The sequence below is a fragment of the Coffea eugenioides genome, chromosome 2 (genome assembly GCF_003713205.1).
Source record: "Coffea eugenioides isolate CCC68of chromosome 2, Ceug_1.0, whole genome shotgun sequence".
Taxonomy (NCBI): Eukaryota; Viridiplantae; Streptophyta; class Magnoliopsida; order Gentianales; family Rubiaceae; genus Coffea; species Coffea eugenioides.
In genome coordinates, this window is record NC_040036.1 from 6,274,333 (window position 1) to 6,298,056 (window position 23,724).

Genomic DNA, 23,724 nt, shown 5'->3' on the forward strand with positions numbered 1-23,724 from the left:
GGAATATGATTTTTTATATGATTTATACCAAATTCAAGTTCAATCTCACGACCTACCCAAATTCATACATATACGCGCGCGCGCGCAAAATAAAGGGGTTTTATGCAAGTTTCAAAAGCACAAGGAGTTAACTTGAGTTTTCGGTTAACTATAAGGATGTTTTTAGTATTTAACCCCTTATATAGCTAAACCGATGTATGTAGCAACTGTAATTGTCAACGGGGTATTATCTCGTCACAATATTTGGAATTCCAAATGAGTTCCTTGTACATTTGCCAAATTAAAGAATTCAATTAATGTCTTGAATTCATAAGTTTGCAAATTTACGGAGTGCCGTGCTTGTAGTTCCAATTTAATTCCAATCTCATGGAACCAAACGCTGTCTTTAATTAATGGTTTTTCAAATCTTATCATTCATTGATTAGTCTTTTTTTTTAAAATTTATTTAATGCAGGTGAAAGTTTTTAAATCCAGTTTTCTCACTTATACTCCATTTCCTATACCACATCACCTATTCCTTCCCGTACTATTAATTAATCTATTTTCCTTGGTCTTGCCATTTGTTCCAATTTAATTCCAATCTCATGGAACCAAATTGCAGCCTTAAATCAAATGATTTTTCAATTTTTTTTGTTAAAGTAAATCATTCGTTGATTAATCAATTTTTAAAATTTTAATTTTTATAACATGAGTAAAAAGTCTTAAATTCCCTCTTCCTACGTGCCACGGCCACCAACCTGTCGCTCCCGCACTATTGATTAATCCGTTTCTTGGCCTCGCCATTCTCTTCTACCACTACTAGGGCAGTCATTACAATTCCAAACTCACCTGAAGCTACTCAATACCAAAACGCTAAAAAGAGCGGGAGAGCCAAAAAAAAAAAAAAGACTATCCTTCAACGGTTCACACCCTCACCCCCTTTCTGCCACTGTTGGCTGACCCTACGGCAATGCCTGTCGGTGATCGGCAACTGAATGTGCTTGGCGAGTTCAAACCATTCGGCTCGGTCGCCGAAGCTTTCGACGGCAAATCTTCTTCTGACAATCCCCAGGATGATTACTCATACTTCTTGTTCGACCCGGAAGTTGCCCGACAAAGAGACGACGCCGAGAACACGGTCTGCACATCGTCGACTACCGATGGGAGTGAACACGAACTCTTCATCAGAGGAAACCGGTAATATTATCAAATAATGTTCTGGAATGTTTATCTAATTTCTGATTAGTTCAATAGAATTTTCAAACTGGGGCTGCACTCTGTGGTCAATTATGAATATATGCTAAGGACATCAGACTTAGCTGAGATAGCAAGCTCAGAAAGCAGGTTATGCAATGTACTGTCAGGTGAATTTGATCAATTTAGCTTGATCGTTTATGTTTGTCAACCATGACAGGATAATATGGAGCATTGGTGCCAGAGTGTACAAAAGATTCAGTTTTCCGTCCAAAGTCTTGAAGGTGATTGTGCTTACTTTACTTAATAGTTTCATCTTCAACTTCTTCATTGGTTTTACTTTTGATTAGTTTAAAGGTGCTTGGCCTGTAACTGCTATCAGAATGGGATGAATTAAGACGTCTGTGTATTTGCTCAGCTTCAATAGGAATCTGTTTAGTGCTCATAAATTGATTTATTACTCGAATAAGCCAGAAAACCAATTTGCAATTATAGTGGGGTATGGCGTGATTCCTAAGAGTCTTCTATTGCTGAAAGCTTTGCTTGTGTTGCCTTGGCATCAAATTTTTTTCTAGAAGGAAATGATTAGTTTAATGCATTAGCCTCTCCAAATTGATTTAAATTTCTCGGCCTTTCTTCTATAAGTCGACACTACTCTACATTGTGAAAGTCAGTGGCTAACAGAAGGATCCTGTCTAGCGGCTTTAAATTTCCTGAATCACTGCATGTAAAGAAAGATGATATTGAGGGTTCATATCCCAAACATAAGATGCTGTTATGGAGAAAGAAATGAAACTTCTGAAACTTGCTAGAGCTATCAGTTTTGAGCATTAGCTTGACAAGTTGCAGTTTAGGTCGTAACTCATGGAGCCTTTTGTATATTGCACCCTATGAGTTGCCTCAGTTTTTTCCATACACATGTTAGTTCTCTATACTCCCACGATCTCTTACCTAAAATAGATTTTGCTTTAGAAATTTCCTTGAGCAACTTTAGTGTCTATGACTGCTGACCTGTCTTCCTTATTTCCAAATGGGAAATTTTAACAATCATTTCGCTGGCAAAATCTAGGCATGTTGGTGCCGGATGGGTGATTTGTCGGAGGCTCTTCTTTGTGTTCTTCAGATCAATAGTTTGACCATCTACAATACATCAGGTACATATTTCATTCTTTTGTGTACTATTCACTTCTTCTGGATTCTTTAGCATGACTGCTGTTACTTACTTCTCATAAAAGTTCTTCCGCTGTCCTACTTTCACCATTTTCTTTGGCCCACTTTTATTCGAGATTCCTGGATCTGATGAGCTCTCTGTTTTACACTAGCATTAAATGCCTGCTGTTACAGTCTTTTGATGATTTACCTGTACTTTCTTTTCTTAAGACCATTGATGATGTCATTTTTGAAACAAAGACTGGATCCGTGGTCCTGCAGAATGGGAACCAGACATTTTCAGTTTCTCTTCTCTCCTTTTCTTTTCTTTTGCCTAGGTTATCGAAGAATGTTATGGAGCCACTTGGTTCTTGAAGGACTCGTGATTGCATGTTTGCATTTTCTGCATCCTAACAGTAAACAGTGAATTCAGGGATGCTTAGAATAATTGCCTATGCAAAAAACCTGTGCCATTATGTTTCTTTTTGTTCTTGTGCTTCTCATGCTACATGCATGTTCTTGATTTAGATTCAATAAGAATGTTGATGATCTTGTCCACAGGTGAAGTTGCATCTGTTCCTCTTCCTCACAGCATTATATCAGTTTGGCCTCTTCCATTTGGTTTACTCTTACAAGATGCACCTGAAGGGAATTTCTCAGTGCACATTCCATTTTCGTTTCCTTCTGCATCTCTAAGCACTCGTGATATTGCTCGTTCAAGAAGGGAAGTTGGATACAGCTCTCAAAATAACTCTACTGTAACTCATGCCTTTGATTTTATCTACAAGGCTGATGGAACTTCAGGATCCTCACATTTGATATTGAAGGATCCACTGGAAGAACCTCAGGCATGCAAAACGTTTTTCTATTATGAATCTTGCATATTTTATTTACTTTTCTGGTTCTAGGTGAATACTGTTAAGCTCTCTTGCTGTTCTCATTTGATTTGACGAGAAGGCTGTGCTTTTTTTTTTTCAGTATAATATCTTAATATTTTCTTGATTTTCTCAGCCAACTTATATTGAGGAAAGAGGAAAACTAAACATCATTAAAGAGTTTGATGAACGAACAATATGGACCAGTAATTGTGTTCCACTGATGGCATCATATAACAAAGGTAGCTTGTTGTGATCTCTACAAGCTATCACTCCAATTTCTTTGAAATCAAATTGAACACTAATTTTCCATGTTTGACATCTCCATTTGAAGGAAAGATGCAACATTCAGTGTGGGTTGCAGAAATTATCAACTCTAACCTCGAAGTGGTAAAATCTGGATTATCTGATGTAGTGCCTGCTGGGGTGCTAACAAAACAAATTTCCTTCCGAAGGATATGGCAGGGGAAGGGCTCACATGCTGCTGCTAGTAAGGTGTTCAACTTGTTGTTATATCACATGGTGCTTTCAAAGTGAAGTCAAGAAAATCAATTGGTGCTTTTTGAAACTGTTAAACTGTTTGTCATTTCTTGTTTGTCAGTTTTTAGTTCTTTATCAAGGCAATTCACATTTTTAAACATGAATAAAATTACTTTAAAGAAATACCATGCACCAGATTTAACTTTGGGCTTTCCTTTCACTTGATTTCTGCTCTGGTGATGTGGTAATTGTATAGGCTAAAAGATTAATTGGACAAGGCTCTTGATGGTTTGATGGAAGTCAATACTCACATGCAGCATTATGGAGTGATACACTTTGAAATGAATATTTTAGAGAACTTGTAGCTTATCTGTTATTTGTGTTATGGTAATTGTAGTAAGTATTGTTATTATGTAAAGGAATTTTGTGGGGAAACTTCAAATAGAGTAGAGCAACAATGCTTTTTGTATGCCTTTTCTCTTATGTCATAATCAACATGGAAAATTTCTGGTATTTTTTCTTAATTATGTTAGCCTAGGCCATCAGCAAGGCGGCTGTTAAATTATGACATTATTATACGTGTATATGTTATTTGTGCAAAAAATTCATAATTGCTTTCTAAAGATGGCATATTAGGTTAAGTTTTTTTAAGTTGTCATAAGTTACACCTTCCTGGAAGGTCAAGACATATCATTGGAAGCTCAATGCTCCTGTACACCGGTTGCTTGGTAGTGGATGAGCTGTGGAACTATACGAGGCTTAAAGCTCACTGCATGGCCCTCTTATACAGTAAAGATTTAAAAGACTTGTCATCCCCTTTCCACTATGAAGCATCGTTGTCATAGCTCTTTTTGGTTTTTGAAGATATACTTCATTTTCAATCTTGGTTACTGTTGCCTGTAAATTATTTATTGATAAGTTAGTCCCATAGTTTTGACTTTAATCACTCGAAAGCTGGATTGTTTATTGTTGTTTTAAGTACCTATTGCACTTTCCCATGCCATTTTAATACTTCTTTGTCAATAGTGGTATGAACTGTAATATATATCTAAGTAACTCTGTTATGTTCATCAAGCATTATGCATTATAGATTGGTTCCTATTTTTTCCTAGTGTATTGTAACTCCACTGGCTGAAGTTGTTTTACCAGGTGTTTTTGGCAACTGATGACGATGCTGTGCAAATTATTTGCTTTCTTCTCCATGACCAAAAAAAGTTGCTATCAGTCCGGCTTCATAGTGTAGAAATAGATGATGAAATTGTTTATGATATTAAACCTGACATGAGCTGGAGCATTCCGGCAATTGCTGCAGAACCTGTTATTGTTACCCGTCCTAGGTATGTTTTGTTTGCTCAATCTGCGTCACTTTTTGTTGTTTACAGACTCACATTGTAGTTACCTCTTCCAGAGTGAACATTGGCCTGCTTCCATTTGCAGACATCATTGCTTTAACGTTAGAGAACAGCCTTCTTCTCTATGTAAGTTGTTCAAGTTGGCAACCCCTCATTCGCACGAATTGTCTTCACATTTAAACAAGAGGAAGTTATGCAAAGTCATTCTTGATAACTTCTTCATTTTTCAATATTGCATCAAACCAATTCCATTTTACCAGTTTTTTTTTTTTATGGAAGCAACTGTATATAATCAGTGCCAATAGTTGTCAAGTTTTTAAACAACTTAGGGGGTACTAACGTCTTTTCAGGTTGTTTGCAGTTTTGCTTAATAAATCTGCTTGTTAGTGTTTATTTGTTTTTGTTCCTTTGAATCAGATACCTTTCCCACTTTTTTGGAGTCTGTTCTAGTTTTTGTCGTATTTGAGATACTTTAGTCATGTCTTTGCACCAATCGTTTGTCCATTTTTTTTTTTTAGAGTTTAACATTGACTTCTTTGCCAGAAACGAAGAAAAGATTATCAGGCGCAAGTTTCCTCCTTAATTTTGAAAAAATAAATATTTTGGCACATTACCTTACTTTTTCTTCATACCACACAAGATAACAAGAAAGAGATAGGACTGCTGATTGAGTGGCCCTGGTCTGGCACTTTCAATCTTAGTAAATTGGCTTTTTGGTGGAAGTTGTCTATATGTTTGTTCCACCTATGATGTAAAAGTTTGCTAACCTTGTTGATTTTGTACTGTTGCAGTCTGGGAAGCAATGCCTTTGTAGATACACATTGCCTTCATTTTTGGGTAACCATCAGCTGTCGTGGGTTACAAAGTCTTCAGAGACATCCATTATTCATGAAATAAAAGCTACTGGGTTGACTGATGCTGTTCAAGGGCGTGTAAATGTTGTTGTAAATAGTGGAAAGGTATAATTGTTAAATCACGTTCCCCACTGTCTAAAGTTTAAGAAGTATTTTGCACGTCTTTTACTTGTTCTGGTTACATTTAAAATTGCCCATGTACTAATTATTGCCTCTTTGAGTGGCTATGGATGAATTGCTATTTATATTTCCTGCGACTTAGTCCTTTTCTTTTGGAAGATTAGTTGCTATGGATGTCTCAGCGAATTTTGGGTCAATATTGTGGTTGGGAGCAAATTCTAGTAGAAATTGTGACTGATTTGTTGTCTATCACATGTGAGTCCAGACTAACACGATGATATGACACTTAAAGGTGGTGTGCTTAGTTGTTAAATAGGACCTATTGGAAATGATGCAATCAATCAAATAGAGTATATATGCTAACCTGTCTGATTAGGATTGCTTGATTGCACCACTGTACATTTCCCTACCATCCGCATGTAGAGAAAGGTGTTGTACTTATAGTTTTGCTGGAAATATCCCATAGCTTGTGTGATCATTGACAGAGTTGGCTGGTCAATGGTAAAATGTACAGTTTTCTGATCGGTGGTTTTCAGATTGAATTAAAGATGTGCTACTCACCTCCAGTGTAATAATTTGATGAAATATACCAACAAAGGAGCGACAAGACTTGAAATAGATTCAAATATGTAATTTTATTTCCTTTGGCTGAAGAAAACACCATTCCTAGGGTGAGGGAGTAATTTCTGGAGTTGAATTAATCCTCTCAAGTCACAAGTCTTGTTCTGAACGTCTCTCATTGTAAAAAACTTGGGCAAAGTCAAATTTAGATGCTATCAGTATTGTTTTCCACCTGCTGTACAAGATCTTATGCCTGATATGAGGAGCCGCCTTATGAAAGGTGAAATTCCTTACCTTGAACATTTACCTTTTGAAATGATGATCATATCTTGAGTCTTCTTTCACTGGCCTTTTAGCTGCCTAATTCTCTGTCACTCTGTTGATTAATCTAACATTGATTGTCAATGAATTTGTTGAACTACTGATGCTTGTAGTGGTTATAATAAAAAAATTTCGGTCTATGGGAATTATTTCTTGAGCACTAATTTCATTTCCAGTAATTCTGTAAGCTTCATTCTGGACTGCAGTCATCAACTTCCTAGGTTTGTCGCTTGATGTTATTTTGAGTGATCAACTGCCTAGGGTGATACTTGGCTAATTGGGCATAAAAGCTTAGTCGTCTTGTTTGCTAGTAGTGTAGACCCAGCTTTTCCTCTTCCAAACATGCGTCAATCGTTTATACTTTCTGGTTGTTATTTCGTGATTCTGCATAGTATGTTACCTCTATGGGTCATGTTTGTGGCTGACACTTAATTTGTTTTTGATGTCTTTTCTCTCCTCTCTCTAGATATACCGATGTATTCTTCGGTGTAATCCTTCATCATCACTAGTAAATGATTGCATCACAGCCATGGCTGAAGCACTTAACCCTAGTTTCTACAATCGCTTTCTTGTTTTATTATGGGGTGATAGTGGTTCAGCTTTTATGGCAAAGGTGGATTCAGCTGTCAATTCAGAATGGGAGTCCTTCTGTCACGTGGTTATGACACTTAGCAGAAGGTCTAGTGATGTCTCTCTAAAACTTTCGTCTTCTGATTCACATTCATCATGGGAGTTTCTGATCAACAGCATGTATCATAAGAACTATGGCAAGCATAAGAGTATTGCTGGAATTCCACCTGTGGCATCGTGTAACCTTCAGGGATCAGACTCATCCCGGTCACTTCTAATGAGAACAGACAATCATGAAGAATCATTTTACATCGAGTTATTAAAGGAGATTCTTGATTCACTTCATGCAGTATATGAAAACCTGAAACTTGACATTCTCCGCAAGCGGTAACCTCTTTGTTTCCTAAAAATTATCAGTTAGTGCCTGTTCAGATCCACTTCTGATTCTTTCTTGCTTTTTGCTGACCACTTTTTCTCACCCTTGCTCTCTTGCCCTCTCTGTCAGTATGTAGGTGTGCATGTATATATATACGTTTCCCTTTTCAATTTCATTCGCCTCCTAATATGCATATATACAATAGATATATACACACATATTCACATGCTGACACGCTCTCACGGAGTCTTGAAAATATAAACATGTTGTGATTTGCCATTGGTTTTCTTGAAAGAACCACAACTATATTACTTGAGCTGGAATATTGGCACTTTAGGAGTGTTATGTGCAAATCAAAGGTGGTCAAGTTACCATCAATCATGGGCTTATGCAGAATGATGGTCAGCATCTCACTTAGGACAATAGGTTGGCATCTACTTTTATTTTTCTCAATTGCGGTAACCTTAGAGATGTGCACGTTTTTGGGAGGCCAAGTAATTGTTCTTGCATTTACCAAAAACTGACCTTTTTGTTTTATCATTGGTTATTTCTGTAGTGGGATATCATTAGATTCATATAGTTTGTAACTAAATGCATTTTATGAGTTTACCCTGAAGTTGAGTCTCGACAGTGCAAGCTTGTACTTATTTGATTGAAGCTTCTTCTTTTAGTAGTTAATTTCCATGTCTGGTGCTTTTCAAGGCTTGATGGACAAAAAGGGGAAAAAGGATAGAAAAAGCTTGATAAATCAGTATGCATTCACATAAACAGTGTAAGATGTTGATATGCATGAATTCTGCAGTTATTTGGATTTAATCATAACTTGTTGCAGAGGTTCATGTCCATGGTTAATTCTTTAGCTTGGTTAAATAATTTTAATTTGCAGACTTTTGCTTATGTAGTTGTTGTGGATGGTATTATATTTGACTAAATTTAACATTAATTAACGAAATTTATTTTATTCAATTTTACTTGTCTTTTGAGTGGTTTATTGACCTTTAAATTAAATGTTCTTGTAGGGATGTAAGTCTTCTTGTAGTTTTACTGTGCAATATTGCTGATTCTTTGCGTGAAGAAGGCTATTTGGATTATTATATGCGCGATTTTCCTAGTCTTTCAAATGACTTTGGAATGTCCCAGTCATCATTGATGAATAAAACTCCTCCTAGTCTTTTTAGATGGCTAGAAAGCTGTTTGCTACATGGATATAGTTCAGCTAAAATTAGTGATCTTCCTTTTCTAATTCGTAAAGATGGGACTTCGGCTGTTTGTTGGGCAAGGAAGATAGTATCCTTTTACAGTCTATTGTGTGGTGCGGAACAATTGGGAAAGGGGCTGTCATCTGGTGTTTGCTACACTGTAGCATCTGGATCACATTCTACTAAAGAGGAGCTGGTCGTTTTAGCCATGGTTGGAGAAGCATTTGGTTTGCAAGAATTAGACTTGCTGCCTGTTGGTGTCTCTCTTCCATTGCGCCACGTAAGTTGACAGCTGAAAGAGTTTTGTTTTTTGTTTTTTACAACCTAATTAGCTAAGAGTGTTTTCCCATATTCCGGGGTCACCTATATCAGTTCTAGATTGTCTGATTCTGCTCATGTAGGCTGACTCCTTTGATAGATAAACTTGACATGTCTAACTTTTGCTTGATTGTGTGATTCAAATTAAGGAGAGACATAATGAGCTTAGATTCCATCTAATAATAAAAGTTCTTTATCCTTTTCTTTAGGTGATTTCTTCTTAGTCGTACATGGATACCTGGTACAAACTTTTAATTTTAGTCATTATCTGCTATTCTGTTCTTACTTCTTTTGCTTTTACGGACCATTTGGTGGTTATTTGTTGTATTCCTCTGTCTTACTGTTGCTCTGGGTCTTGGTTGATAAAAATCTCCTCTAGATTGTCTAGATTCTTTTTTGATCTTTTAGGCTTGAAATCCATTATGTAATTTTCTTTCCTGCAATATTTAGGCACTAGCTAAGTGCCGTGATTCTCCTCCCACTGACTGGCCGGCTGCTGCATATATTCTCCTTGGGCGGGAAGATCTTGCCTGGTCATGTCCTGTTCATCCAAGAAAACCCAAGGAAAATGAGCTTCATACAAATGGAAGTTTGACTTTTCAGTCTGCCCCTTACATGGCTCACCTGCAGCCTGTGACAATTCCTTCCTTAGTTTCGGATACAATTGAGTTGGAGAATACTAAGCTAGAGGATGTTGATTCAGTTGATGGATCTTTGATGGATGGAATGGAGCATATTTTCAATTCCAGCACTCAATTGCGATATGGTCGTGATCTGCGTTTAAATGAGGTTTGTTGGTTTTGACCATGTCTAATTGATAATATATCCTGTCCTGATGAAGTATTTTGGAATAAAGATCTTAAGTCTTCATTCTAAAAATATCATGGTCTACAAATATATTGCAACAACATTATGCGACCCTCTGCGTTTATATGCTCTACAAGACATGTTCACTAATCAGGTTTCCTCTTCAGAATTTCTTTTGTATGTGCTTTTCATCATTTTCTTTACATTCGTTGTTATCCTTCTGGATTCAACATCTTCCTGTCATTCTCTTTTTGTGATTCTGTTTGTCATGAGGAAGCATATATGCTTTGCTTTAACTGCCTGGCTTAATTTTGTTGCCTTTGTATTTACCTAGATGGAAAAAAAGTTTTTTGATTCTGGGATGCCATAGTCATGCCTTGAAAATTGGCATACCTCTACGAAAACAAATTGTACTCCAGATTGTGCTATTTTCAACCATGTGTTTTACTTGTTTATGAAAGTTTACCCGGAAAATCTTATATGCAATTCTAAAGGTATACAGTCGTTATTGCTCCAAAATTGCAAGAGGTGCCAATTGACTTGGTTTTATTATCTTATTCCAACATGAGAGTATGCTTTTTTCTTACACATAGGTGTTGACACAAGCTGTTGCAGTCTTTTGCTGGTGGCTTAGTTTCCCCTGCGGTCATCCAATTTAATAGGCTTTCTTTTGTCTGCCAAGCTATAGCCTATTGAAACAGTTTTTTGATTTCTTTGCATGACGGCACCTTTGTTTTATTGTAGGTTAGACACATATTATGTTCTGCAAGGGCAATAGCAATTCAAACACCGGTTAGTCCTACAGCATCTGATCAAGACCTCCAGCAGGTACGTTGATTTCTTTAGCACTTCATTGATGCTACCTCTTGTTCAAATGTTTGAAAGGGTAAATCTGTATCTTTATGTAAAATATGAACAGCTTGTCTTCTTTTTTTTTTTTTTTTCTTTTCCCATAGTTGAGTGAAACCTGGATCTTACCAGTGTAAGAAGTGCATAAACTGTAGACTCTTGTGTTTTCTGAAACACCATTTGGTTTAAAAGGTTCTTGCTACTTCTGTTATGCTTGTCTTCGACTGTTCCTTTCAGAATGAGGTCCTCGCCTTTGGGTTCAAATACTTTTATAACCTAAAGCTTCTATTTTCAATTACTGCAGATTTTAAATTTTGGTGTAGTTTTAGGAACTGCTTGTGGATTTCAATTATATACTTTATTCTTTCTTGTACAGCCTGGTGATCCATGTTTCAAGTTGAGTTTAATCTATTAACCTTCAAGCTAAAATAACCAATTTTCTTTTGATGTAATTGTGTGAAATTTGGAATTTAAGATGCTTTGACATGTATCATGTAAAAGTAGTAGCTTGCGGAGTTGGGTTTGACTTTTTAAATAGCCTATTATAGATTAAGGCCCCGCTGTATGATGGTTTGGTTGGTTATTAATCATCTCCACTCTGACTTGACATAGGCTTCTTGGTGGTATTGCTTGTTTTTCCCTTGCATGCTTAAGTGTGGATCTTGGTTCTTTGGATGCTTTCAGCAATGTGTGCTGTCAAATAAGAATATGGAAGAAATTTGTCCTTATATTGTCACATAAAGTTTAAATAGCAATTTGTCAGTTTCAGTGGGATTAGGGAAGATAAAATATAACGCAGGAAGGAAAGAAGAAAAAGCTACTACTAGTAGTCTTTTTTTTTTTTTGCTTCCTTGAACTGCATGAACTAAGAGTAAGTTTCTTACCTTTTCCTTGCCTTCTCTCACACCAGGCATTCACTTTCTGTTGTATGGTGGGGAAAAATATGAGTTATAGACAATTCTTTTTTTAGTTAGGTACATGTTTTTTAAACACTTATGGGAAGAAAAGCATACACGACTGTACTACTTGGTTTCCATCGAATTTCTTTTGATTTGGATGTTAGAAATTTGTACTGTACCTGTGCAAAATTTAGCTGCTTATAAAATTTATAACATGTATAGGCGCAGTTGTGGCAGCTTGCTCAAAGGACTACTTCCCTACCTTTTGGTCGTGGTGCTTTCACACTTGCCACGACATGTACTCTTTTAACAGAGGTATTTACATTTAGTTCTTGTGCCCCTTTCTTTCTCTTTCCTGCAGGTGTGTGGAATTTTTTTTTTTTTCAAATTCATGCTCTTGCATGGAATTTTTGTGAGACTGTTGCTTATCGAGAAGTCTTGGTTGTATTGATATGCCTTGAACACTGTGCAGGCACTCACAGTCCCAAAGCTTGTTTTAGCAGGCCGGTTACCTGCACAACAGAATGCAACAGTATGTTCAGTTTTTAATCTGTGAAGGATTTGCTGTTTTATTTTTTTGAATTGTAATGCTTATTTGCACTCTAATTGAGAGAGTAGGAAATTTGGTTTGATCAAATGCCTTAAACCGCTCAAACTTGTCATGCTTTTCCATTTGTATTAAGTCTTTGCAAAATTGAGCGGTAAAAGTTCCTGTCGAATTTTCTGTTGAGGACTAAGAGAATTCCCGACTTATTGTAAACCAATTTGCTTGGAAGGTAAATTTGGATCCAAATGTTAGAAATGTACAAGAACTCAAATGTTGGCCTGAGTTTCACAATGCTGTTGCTGCTGGACTGAAACTTGCTCCCCTGCAGGTTTGCTTTTGGTTTCATAATTTGTTGTTTGTCTTCCCGATTAAATAGTTGCATCAATTGATTTGTTTGTTCGATTTTATTTGTCTTCATAATTTGTTGTTTGATTTCAGTAGGTAGTTAACATCAAGTTATATCTGTTTTACATTAGATAGTGGAACATGCATCTCTCATTTACTTTTTACTATATTTTACCTGACCACAAGCTTTTTTCAGAAGAATTTTTTTCCTTGCAGGGGAAGATGTCAAGAACATGGATAGTATACAACAAGCCTGAAGAGCCCAATGTTGTCCATGCCGGGCTCCTTCTTGCCTTGGGGTTACATGGGCATCTTCGTGTACTGACCATAACAGACATATACCAATACTATTCCCAGGTGAAAACTGAATCTGTATCTTGCATCAAATAGTAGTGATCACATTAATCTCTATTCTTCTTTTTTTTTTTCATTAACTTTTGATATTCCAATTAATTTGGCCTTCGATTTTGCAGAAATGTATTGCTTCTTTTGTTGTGAATTTCCTCTTTGATATCCTATCAGCCTCTTCTCTGTCTATTGCTCAAGTGCCTTTCCTATTTTCTTTTTTCTTTTTTTTTTCCCTGGATGCTATTGGTGATACTATTTCTCTTGTTGAATACATGCTTGTCCCTTCAGCTCTGAGCACTGTAACGTTTGTGACCTTCTCTTATAGGAACATGAAAGCACAACTGTAGGGCTAATGCTTGGTCTAGCTGCATCATACAGGGGAACTATGCAACCTGCTATTTCTAAGGTGGAAGAATCTATTTCTCTCTCTCTGAGTTCCCAAATTTAGTTTTGTCCTTCTAAATGTTTGTTGTGTTAATGAATTGACTTGCAATATTGAATCCTGCGAAGATTGTGATTTTATGGAAGTTGATTTATTTTCAAATTTTTTTCTCCACTCTGGCATTGAAGTGCATTTATTATTTGTCATAACAATGTGAACTGAAATTTGATAAAAAGAGTTTTAGCTAGTTCTTTTCTGGTTCTTTCACTGAATACTGCTGTTCCCAGTAGGTTTATGCAAAAATCATTTTTTACATTAAAGAATATGTACGTCATTCAGACAGTTCCCAAAACAATCTTCTGGTTCTGGTTCTGGTTTTGAAACTATTTCTCGTGTTGATGATACTTGGATTGTTCTTGTTAGTTTTTTACATTGTCTATCCCATTTTAGAGTAAGATTGAACTGGCACTACAAATCTTTGTTTTAAATGGTAGGGGCATCTCATGCTATTGTTGGATATGATGCTAAAATGTGCCTTTTTGCTGCTAATGGTAGTTGCTGAATTGATCTGTTTTGAACAGTCTTTATATGTGCATATACCCGCTCGGCATCCCTCTTCCTTCCCGGAACTAGAATTACCAACTCTTCTACAGGTACTGTCATGACATCTACATGAGTTCTCTGTGATCTTGGATGTTGCTACATCTTTATCTTCATTTCCGTATGGGATTCATTAAAATAACCTTCAGTTGTACTTATATTTTGTTATGCATTTCAAAAAGCATACAAGCATCATGTTGCTAACATGTTTCTCTATGTTTGAAATATGATTTTTGCTGAACTTGCTATGATATCTCTGATTTTTCCAGATCTGTCGCGATTCCTGTGTCAACTTTTTATTCATTTCTTACCATATATCTTCTTCCCCCCCCCCCCCCCCTCTTTATGTCGTGTTGTTTAATGTCATGATGATCAATGTTTCTCTTTTGAAAGAATACATCTGCTAGTAAAAGTGTTACCCAAAAATTTTCTTGTTGATCTACCGGGAGTTGTTTAAGCTGGTTACTATGGTATTTACACCCTGATTCTCACTTGGAGTTGTGATTTTCATGAAACATTCAGTCAGCAGCACTTCTGTCTGTTGGGCTTCTTTATGAAGGTTCGGCACACCCACAAACAATGCAAATTCTTCTGGTACTTTTTCATCCTTTATTTAGTGGCCTTTTATGTGTTCTGAAGTATAAATGTAACTGATGCATCTGCAATTCTGGTAAATATATAAAATGTATAAGTACTAGTTCTGTTGGTTTTTGCTCTGAGTTTAAACATTGAAAACTGTCTTATGTTTTTAGTTTGCTGATCCAATATTGTAATAAGCATTTTTTAAAAACAGTCCAAATGCTCTTTTTCGGTGTTATGTTCCCACATAATAGTTTGATAATGGTGCTGTCCTTCCATGATTCAGTCGAAAAAAGTCTTTACATGGGAAGCATGCACAGATTGTCTACTTTTTTGTCAGTTTTTATACTCATGTACTTTTTAGGTCTTTTTTTGGGTAAGTTAACTATCATGGCCTCACAATGCACATTGTCTGATGATCTTTATCGACTGGTTGCAAAGGATACATGCAGTGATTATTATTATTGTTTCCTCAGTTATATTTGAAAGTTTGTAAGTTCTCATGGAGAGTGGATAACTGTGACCTTTTGATGCATATTGTTCAGTGATATTTTGTTCCTCCAAGTATTGCCTTGCTTTAATTTTATTTTCTTGGAAGTACAATTGATGGGGCCAGTTGGTTTGAAAATGATTTTAACATAATATGAAGTGGAAATCATCTTTTCTGCAGAATTACCAGCCTATAGTGGTAAAGTTGTCAGCCTTAGGGATACTTGAGAGCCATTGAATTATTGGGTTCAAGAACTTCTTCCTTTACCATTTGAATTATCGTGCCCTTAGATATTGTTGTGTTCTTGAATGCAAAAAGAGTGGTGATATGATGTTGTGGCAAATGCTCTCTTATTGTGTAATATTTCTATCAACTTTAATCTTTGACCTTTTCAGGGTGAAATAGGTCGGAGAAGTGGAGGTGATAATGTGCTTGAAAGGGAGGGCTATGCAGTTTCTGCCGGATTTGCTTTGGGGCTCGTTGCCTTGGGTATGGTACTCTATCTCTCAGGTGTATGGATTTGATAAAGCTAATAGTTTTAGCTGACTGTTATATTTTGACCAAAGGTCGTGGTGAAGATGCCCCTGGCTTCATGGAAAGTTTGGTTGATCGGTTGTTCCAATTTATTGGTGGCAAAGAACAGAAAACTGTATATCCATAGTCTTTATTTACTCCCAAAAGTGCTGCAAAATAATGTATATTTTATAAAATCTCCTTTTGAGTTTGTTGATTTCTTCTTCAGGAAAGATTCTATTTTCTTACGCAACCAGTTGATGAGCACCAGCGAACTGTTGGACAGGTTGTGCATCACTTTTCTTTCTTTAGTACCAATTCTTCTGGTTATATCAATATTTACACAATCTAGTTGGAAATATGGTGCTAGTTATCTGCTGTTTTAATGGCTCATTTTCACCATTTTCTTAAATGCTGCTTCCACTGTACATTAGGTAATGGATGGGACTTTAGTAAATATTGACGTTACTGCACCTGGAGCAATAGTTGCTTTGGCTCTAATGTATATGAAGGTAATTTTGCTCTCTGAGAATTGGCTATTATAAACAATATTCTTAGATATTCTATTTGAAAATCACTCATTTTTCCCACTTGATTTACAGACAGAATCAAAGCTAATACTGTCTCGGCTGTCTATTCCACAAACACACTTTGATTTACAATATGTCAGACCTGATTTTATAATGCTTCGTGTCATTGCACGGAATTTGATACTTTGGAGCAGGTAGCATCATTTACTTAAAATTTCAACCAATGGGTTGTTGGTTTGATTCCTTCTGTAGTTTGACAGTAACGATTTGATTTTCAGAATTTATCCTTCTGAAGAGTGGATTCAGTCCCAGGTCCCCAAAGTTGTCCAACATTGCATTGATGGCCTTGCAGATGAGATGGATGATGCCAATGACATGGATGCCGAAGCTTTTGTTCAGGCATTCGTCAATATAGTGGTTGGAGCATGTATTTCTCTTGGTAAGCTATGCATTTTTGCACCCAGAAAGTATTTCTCTTTGTTGTTGCCTGTTGTTTCATATCTATGATTAGTTTTACGTACACTGGATGAGCTCGTTACTTGGGGCTTACAATTTGAAGCATTCTTTATTTCTTAAGCTATGTCTGTTATAGGGGTCTATACTTTGCTTCCTTCGTATGAATCTAGAAAACATTAGTCTGGTTGCCTTGCCTATGTGATGTTTTGTGTGCTATGTTGTTTTAAAAGCATTTTTTATATTCATTACCCAATATGTTCTGTTCTTTTCATAGTTTTGTAGTTGTTGAGAGGCTCCAAACTGTTCTCGTAGCCTTTCTTTGTTAATTAATAATTAATTTCTTTGTTGCGCATGTACCACATAGCCACTGATAAGCATTCCTACTTGGAGTCAATAGTGCAGAAGATGGATTTTACATGTTGGAGAGTCTTGTCTGATTTGCTGTGTTGATAGCTTCTGGCACAGTTTGCAGATTTCCGTGTCTCGACAATTGAGCTACTTATCATAGTTTTACTGAGAAAGAATATGAAAGCAAGATCTACATTTTATAGTCTTGTCATGGGCTAAACTGATAGCTTATGCCAAATTGTGTGTGTGTTTTATTTTTTTAACTTTTTTTTTTGCTTAATTAAAAAAAGTAATTTCCTCCTTCTAAACTGTAATGCCCACCAGCAAAACTTTGAAAAGATGGTTCAAAGTTTGATTAGTACTTTTTGTCAGGAAAGTTGTGTATATGGTGTTCCATTGGTAATTTGCTGTTCTTCTTGCTAATACTGATGAATTTAACTGTTCTCTTGAAGCTTTACCACTGTTATCTTCCGCTGGGTATGCAGGTTACATACTCCCCCCTTCCTTGATGTACTATATTTAGAATTTCTTAACTTCTGCTTCACGGACTTTGTGTTTGATATGCATGGTTGATTTGTTTCTTCACAGTTTTCTTTCTACAAATATCTCAGTCCTTGGATTTGCATTTGGTATTGTATTCATCACTGTTGGTTGACAGACTGAGTAAAAGATGTAGCATCTTTGAGTGGTAGATTTTTTTAGTTGAAAGTGTGTCATTTAAAATTCTATGGTTTATATTGAATTTTGAGTTGTTTTTGATGTTTGTAGGGCTGAGATTTGCCGGTACCCGGGATGGAAGGTCACAAGAGTTGCTTTATGATTATGCTGTCTACTTCCTGAATGAGGTCTGTCCTTTGTTCTGGTGTCCCACTATTTCACGTGTTTGTCAGAGTGTATCAAGTTCATTTCTATATTTGCAGATAAAGTCAGTTTCTGTTTCAAGTAAACATTCGTTGCCAAAAGGACTGTCTAATTATGTTGATCGTGGCACCCTTGAGACGTGTCTTCATCTCATTGTTCTCTCCTTATGTGTGGTCAGTGGCCCTTTTTATGCATGTTACTTGTCTCTGTGATCAATATATCAACAGCCAGTGTCTAAAATCTGTTGTATCAGAGCAGGTTATGGCTGGTTCAGGACATCTTCAAACTTTGAGATTATTGAAATTCCTTAGAAACCGAAATTCAACAGAGGGGCATTCTAATTATGGTGCTCAGATGGCAGTAAGTAATTTTGCAATGTTAGAATGTTATTCACTCTAACATGCTAGGATCAGCCTATTTACCTTCTACTGATACACGTGAAAACATATGCCCAAATATTTAAAAATGGCAAGAATTTGAGAAGGTTTATAATCCACAGTTTACAATTGGAACACTTAGAGATGTATCTCTGGATATCATGGATGTGTATGTTTATATACACAAAGAGACGTATATATGTACATTCTGGTTTTATGGTTCGAGCTTCATGATGTTTTCAGGTTAGCTTGGGTATTGGTTTCTTGTTTCTTGGTGGTGGAATGAGGACTTTCTCAACGAGCAATACCTCAATTGCTGCTTTATTAATTACCCTCTACCCACGCTTGCCTGCTGGACCAAATGACAATAGATGCCACCTTCAGGTGAACTTTTTTTTTGTTTTTTTGACAGATGTTGGTTTTTTGAAAGACCAAAAAAAGTACCCACATGGATGGGACTTCTTTTTCTGACAAAATTGTAGGAAATATGTACCAAGTCATCTACTTTGTGGAGCAACATTACTTTTCATGAAGTGCTGAACATATATCAAATATGAATTCTTAGTTCTGCCCAATAATTGAAATTTTGGAAAAGGCTTGTTTCTTGTTTGAGATTTTTAGATTATCTCAAATCTGTGAGTGCTCTTGTATTCTCTTGGAAGAATACAATGTTCTACGGCCTTATTTGAGAATCAAAGTACCTGATAATCAAAGTTCACTTTTGTTACAATATCACCAGAGGGTCACCCACCTTAGATGGGCTATATAACTCTGTATTATATAAAGTTGTATGTTATTATTTCCTTCCATTTACTGCTACAAAGCTCTGCATGATATCACTCATCTGCATTTATCTTTCTATATGGATTCCTGGTTCCTAAAATAGCAAGATTTATCCCATTTGGACTCTCATAAAATTTGTCTCCCTGATCAACCTCATAATAGGATTAAAAGGGGTATTCTTATGTTGAATTGTTCAATCCTTAATTTGTTGAGGGCGGCGTCTTTACAGGCATTCAGGCATTTATATGTTCTTGCAACTGAAGCTCGGTTGGTTCAGACAGTTGATGTTGACACTGGTATGCCTGTTTACGCTCCTCTTGAAATTACTGTTCGAGAAACTGAACACTATGCTGAAACAAGCTTTTGTGAGGTCACCCCTTGCATTCTCCCTGAATGTGCTGTTGTAAGTTATCTTCTTGATTTTGTGCTTGTACTTGAGTATATCATTTCGATCCTGCTTGACTATAGAAGATGATTTAGAGAGACTTTAAATGGCCCTTAATTGCCTAATTTTCTTGCCTACTTAATCAATCCTGATGTCATAGTTTTGCTCTCTAGTACAAGATGTATGATTAACATACTGCAAAACCTTTTTCATTGTGTATGTTTTTCATCCATAATGCTCATGAAATTATTATTGCTGCAGTTAAAGACAGTTCGTGTTTGTGGTCCACGTTACTGGCCTCATGTCATAGAGCTCATTCCTGAGGGTATATAATCGTGTATGTTTCTGATGAAATATCTTATGATTATTGGATGTTCCTTATATTTGTAATATTTTCACAGAAAAACCTTGGTGGGCTTCTGGAGACAAGGATGACCCATTCAATTCTGGTTTTCTTTACATAAAGAGAAAAGTTGGAGCATGTTCATATGTGGATGATCCTGTAGGATGTCAGTCTCTGTTGTCACGAACAATGCACAAGGTTGATTCTCCAGTGATAGCCTCATTAATTTGAATTTATAAAATATGGTCCAGATTGTGATGTTGACTGGAGTATCATTAGTACAGGTTGGTTTAGCATGTTTACGAACTTCATCTACTAGAACAGAGCGCATGGGTGCAGTTACTTTAGATCAGTTGATCAGTACATTCTCATCTGATCCAAGCTTGATTGCATTTGCTCAACGTTTTTGCGAGCCGTCCTGGAACAACAGGTAAGGATGGGCATCATCCATGTTTGTCATCCCTATTGAATTTGTCCGCTATTCCGATGGTAATGCTTGTTTGTTTCCATTATTCCAATTAATTGACCTCTGTGCTAGACCGAACATGCTTTAATTCTCAATGAAGCTTTAGGGTCTTATGTTATTCTTGAGTTGAACTTGTCTTCTATCTTGTTTTTCATTTCTTTTTTTAAGATTTTATTCCCTGGGAACAGTTTTATGATTGAATGGTTCAAGTCCTGAGCAACTGTGGCAACATGTGCTGAGGCACCAATAAGGAAATAGATACCTAAGAAAATTTGGAAAATGATAATTTTGGTTCCTGTACTTAGGAGCAAATGTGGTCAAGGGCACAAAATATAAATTCTCATTTAGATTCAACATAGATTCAATGTTTAGAATATTGAGATAGTTCATTCAGTGAAAGACTGCACCATGTCTGGAGCTGCTAAACTAATATTGACGAATTTTGATTGTAATCACTAGAGTATAATCCTTTGTCTGTAGGAAATCTTACAACTAACATCCCCAAAGTATAATCCTAGCTAAGAGTTGCCAGAAATGAAACTTTACTCTCCTGCTAAGCTTAATAATTCTTGGTTTCTGGGTAATACATTTTTAAATTGTGGTCCATCGTACATTGGGTTAATAGATAGGCTACAGAAGACATTGGGAATTTGCTGATCATGAACCAAAAATCCCTGAAAGTAAATCAGTTTTTGTAATGCTTTACTAAAAGTATGAATATCACCAGTGCTACTCATTTGGTGTATATTTATTTACTAAAGAGATGCAAGAGTTCGGATGACTGTGGAACCTTAAACTTCCTTTTGTTTCTTTATGCCATTTTTAAAAAAGGGTCTTCATGCCCTATCTGCCAGTCCCAACTCCCAAAGAAGAAAGCCCAAGAGTAAAATTAGATGCAGGATGTTGGATTGATCATACTACAACCTTTCCGGCAGTGGCAGCTGACACCTGAATGTGCTACTGGTCGTTGCTTTTTGTTTCTCAGTATTTTGTCTGTCTTGTTTTCTTCATATGGGGCCATACCTTTTTGTCTCCCTGCACTTATGCACTTGACTGCTGGGGTGGTGACCATGCAACTTGATTTATTTTTATGTTGGAATACTTCATATTTTTCCTTTCAAATCTATTGCAGTTCTGACGTTGACTTCCAGGAGTTTTGCCTTCAAGTGTTGTTTGAGTGTGTGAGCAAGGATAGGCCCGCTTTCTTACAGGTAACTATATCATGCATTCATATTTGCATTGTACTTTGGCCTGGTGTATGTTGGTAGTAGAATTGTAACTCAAATCTCTAGTACATGCAGTATCTGTTAAACATTAAGCTTTATTAGATATTTGTTGGTTAATACTCTTTTTCGCGATTTATTAAAATTTACAATGCTATGATTGTTGTAGGTGTATCTGTCATTGTACACAACCATTGGGTCTATGGTTGATGAGATTACTAGTGCTACTTGCTCTCTAGGAGATTCGCTTTCTCTCTGGAGTATAAAGGTACTTCAAATCTTTATTTTCCTTGCAAATTCCTCAAACTTTTTGTTGTCAAGCAAACAAGTGCTTTTAATACCCAGTTATGATTATTCAACGACAAGCAGCATTTTTATTAGGTCTGATGCCTTTATGTTATGCTTGCAAATTGCAATTTAGAATGCACTAACTTGCTTAATTTTGAACTAAACTACCTTTGTTGATTCTTGTAATGTAGTATTAAGAATAGGTGCAAAAAGTGTTTCATTGAATTTCTAATTGGTCTTTTACATGTTCTATCTGTTGTTAGTAGCCTAGGGTATACATTAAGATTACTTCTCTTCTAGGATCTTCCTTGATAATATAACAACTACTACGTAGTTATATATATTGAGATAACGCTGCCCTTGAAATGTTGGTTAGAAGGATGCATATGAGAGTAAAAGTCAGGCCATTTTGGGTCTTATCATTCGGTTGCTTTGTGTATTCAATATGTCAGATAAATGCATCTTCCTGGTTTAGAAATAAGCGCAAAAGCAATTGCACTCTTGTGGCTGTAATATCACAATAAATTTACTTATCATCAGTCCATGTTTATATGGAATTTCATTTTTGCTTGAGCACTGTCTTTACAGCAGTTAACATGGAAAAGTGACTCGCACAGAAGAAACTAAAAACTAAAACAACAAAAAGGCATAAGAGTCAATTACATTGCAGAAGTTAGGGTTTTGTGTCACTTTCAAGAATTAGTTTTCCATTTGACTGTCATAGTGTCTCTGCTCCTTTTCCTTGTCGTACAGCTTGCACTTGCCTATAATGAAGCTTTGCTCAATGGGAGATTGACAATTCCGAATGGGGGCATTGTGCAATCCACTTTTCTTGGGTCGCTTAAAAAGCGGTTGGAAGAGATTCTGAACCTTTCTTTATGCGTCACAAATGATTTCCATGAGTACCTATTGTCGGGGAGATGGCCAAAAAAAGATACCACGGGATGGAAGCGATCAATACTTCTTTCTTGGTATCTACAGTGGCATGGTGTACCGCCTTCAATTGGAGTTAGAAGTGCTCGAGAGAAAATCAAGCTTGTCAACATATCCTCGTCAGTTCCTTTGTTGCATTTGTTGTTTCCCGGAACTCATGTCACTGCAATTGGTGAGATCTACAGATGCTGGTTGTCTTCCCGGGTTGACAATTGATGCAAGATATGAGTGCCTTTTGGAAGGAGGTTAATGCAGAACAGGCCTCTATAACACCATGAAGTTGGAGCATTTACGACTTAAAAGAGCCTGCAGGCTGTTCTTTGGCCATTAGCAACAGTAGCTTCCCGTGTTGTATTTCGCAAGTCTAATCTGGGATCATTTGAATGCTCACTCTAGGCCAGGATGCTAACTCTGTGCCACAGCGATAGACCCCCAACAAAAAAAAAGGGGTTCAAGTCATGGGATCTTCTTGTATCCCCCAGTTTTAAGTACCGAGTCTGCATCAGTGATAACAGGTTATTGCATGGTTGCCAACTGAGCACCGTTGTTTTTTTCGGATCTAAGGTAGAGAGCTCTTATTTTGAATTTCTCCAGATGTTGTGAAGGGCAGTTGATTGGGAAGTTTGATTTGGGCTTTTCCAGCACCTCTTCATCTCTCGCCCAGCCCAGAAAAGCTTACACAGGGGCATCACATTCTGGGCTTGGTTTTGGTCTTGACTCTGGCCTGCCCCAGCTGTTAAGTGATAAGGCCTATTTATCATAAGATGTTATGGAAGCTTTTTATAGTAGATTTGTTGCGTGGTGACGGGCGTTTGTCCTCTGTGTGACTATTTGTCGATATTTCTAATTAAATCTTCTTTTTCCGAGATTGTCTATAATTATATATAAGAATAAATTCTTATTCTGTTCCTCCACAGAGAAGGGTTTCTTTCAAGTTACAAGATAAGAGCCTTTTCCACTCTCTCTTTGATTACATACTTTCTAGCTATATAAGTATGTATATTTGGATGTATATTTGAAGAGC

At 36.6% G+C, this 23,724-nt stretch overlaps 1 protein-coding gene across 1 annotated transcript; it reads left to right on the forward strand.

Annotated features, from left to right (window-relative positions):
* The first annotated feature begins 934 nt into the window (after positions 1 to 934).
* LOC113763731 (anaphase-promoting complex subunit 1) lies at positions 935 to 23,253 on the forward strand. Its single transcript, XM_027307641.1, has 37 exons — positions 935 to 1,176; positions 1,394 to 1,457; positions 2,243 to 2,327; positions 2,884 to 3,170; positions 3,334 to 3,439; positions 3,532 to 3,692; positions 4,827 to 5,014; positions 5,086 to 5,155; positions 5,821 to 5,988; positions 7,352 to 7,842; positions 8,851 to 9,310; positions 9,799 to 10,137; positions 10,900 to 10,983; positions 12,126 to 12,218; positions 12,376 to 12,435; positions 12,680 to 12,778; positions 13,012 to 13,152; positions 13,469 to 13,549; positions 14,107 to 14,178; positions 14,648 to 14,719; positions 15,590 to 15,683; positions 15,761 to 15,843; positions 15,937 to 15,993; positions 16,142 to 16,219; positions 16,310 to 16,431; positions 16,516 to 16,676; positions 17,810 to 17,886; positions 17,962 to 18,075; positions 18,161 to 18,262; positions 18,523 to 18,663; positions 19,292 to 19,465; positions 19,709 to 19,772; positions 19,849 to 19,988; positions 20,075 to 20,220; positions 21,389 to 21,467; positions 21,649 to 21,747; positions 22,521 to 23,253. The coding sequence occupies exons 1-37, from the start codon at positions 950 to 952 to the stop codon at positions 22,914 to 22,916; spliced, it is 5,475 nt and encodes a 1,824-aa protein (XP_027163442.1). The 5' UTR covers positions 935 to 949; the 3' UTR covers positions 22,917 to 23,253.
* The last annotated feature ends 471 nt before the right edge of the window (positions 23,254 to 23,724 follow it).

What these genes read in the sequence shown, in the direction of transcription:
- LOC113763731 (XM_027307641.1), top strand. Translation starts at nt 950, where the DNA reads ATGCCTGTCGGTGATCGGCAACTGAATGTGCTTGGCGAGTTCAAACCA. An exon ending in AAACAATGCAAATTCTTCTG is followed by an intron (nt 14,720 to 15,589) that starts GTACTTTTTCAT and finishes TGACCTTTTCAG; the next exon opens with GGTGAAATAGGTCGGAGAAG. An exon ending in TGGAGCATGTATTTCTCTTG is followed by an intron (nt 16,677 to 17,809) that starts GTAAGCTATGCA and finishes TGATGTTTGTAG; the next exon opens with GGCTGAGATTTGCCGGTACC.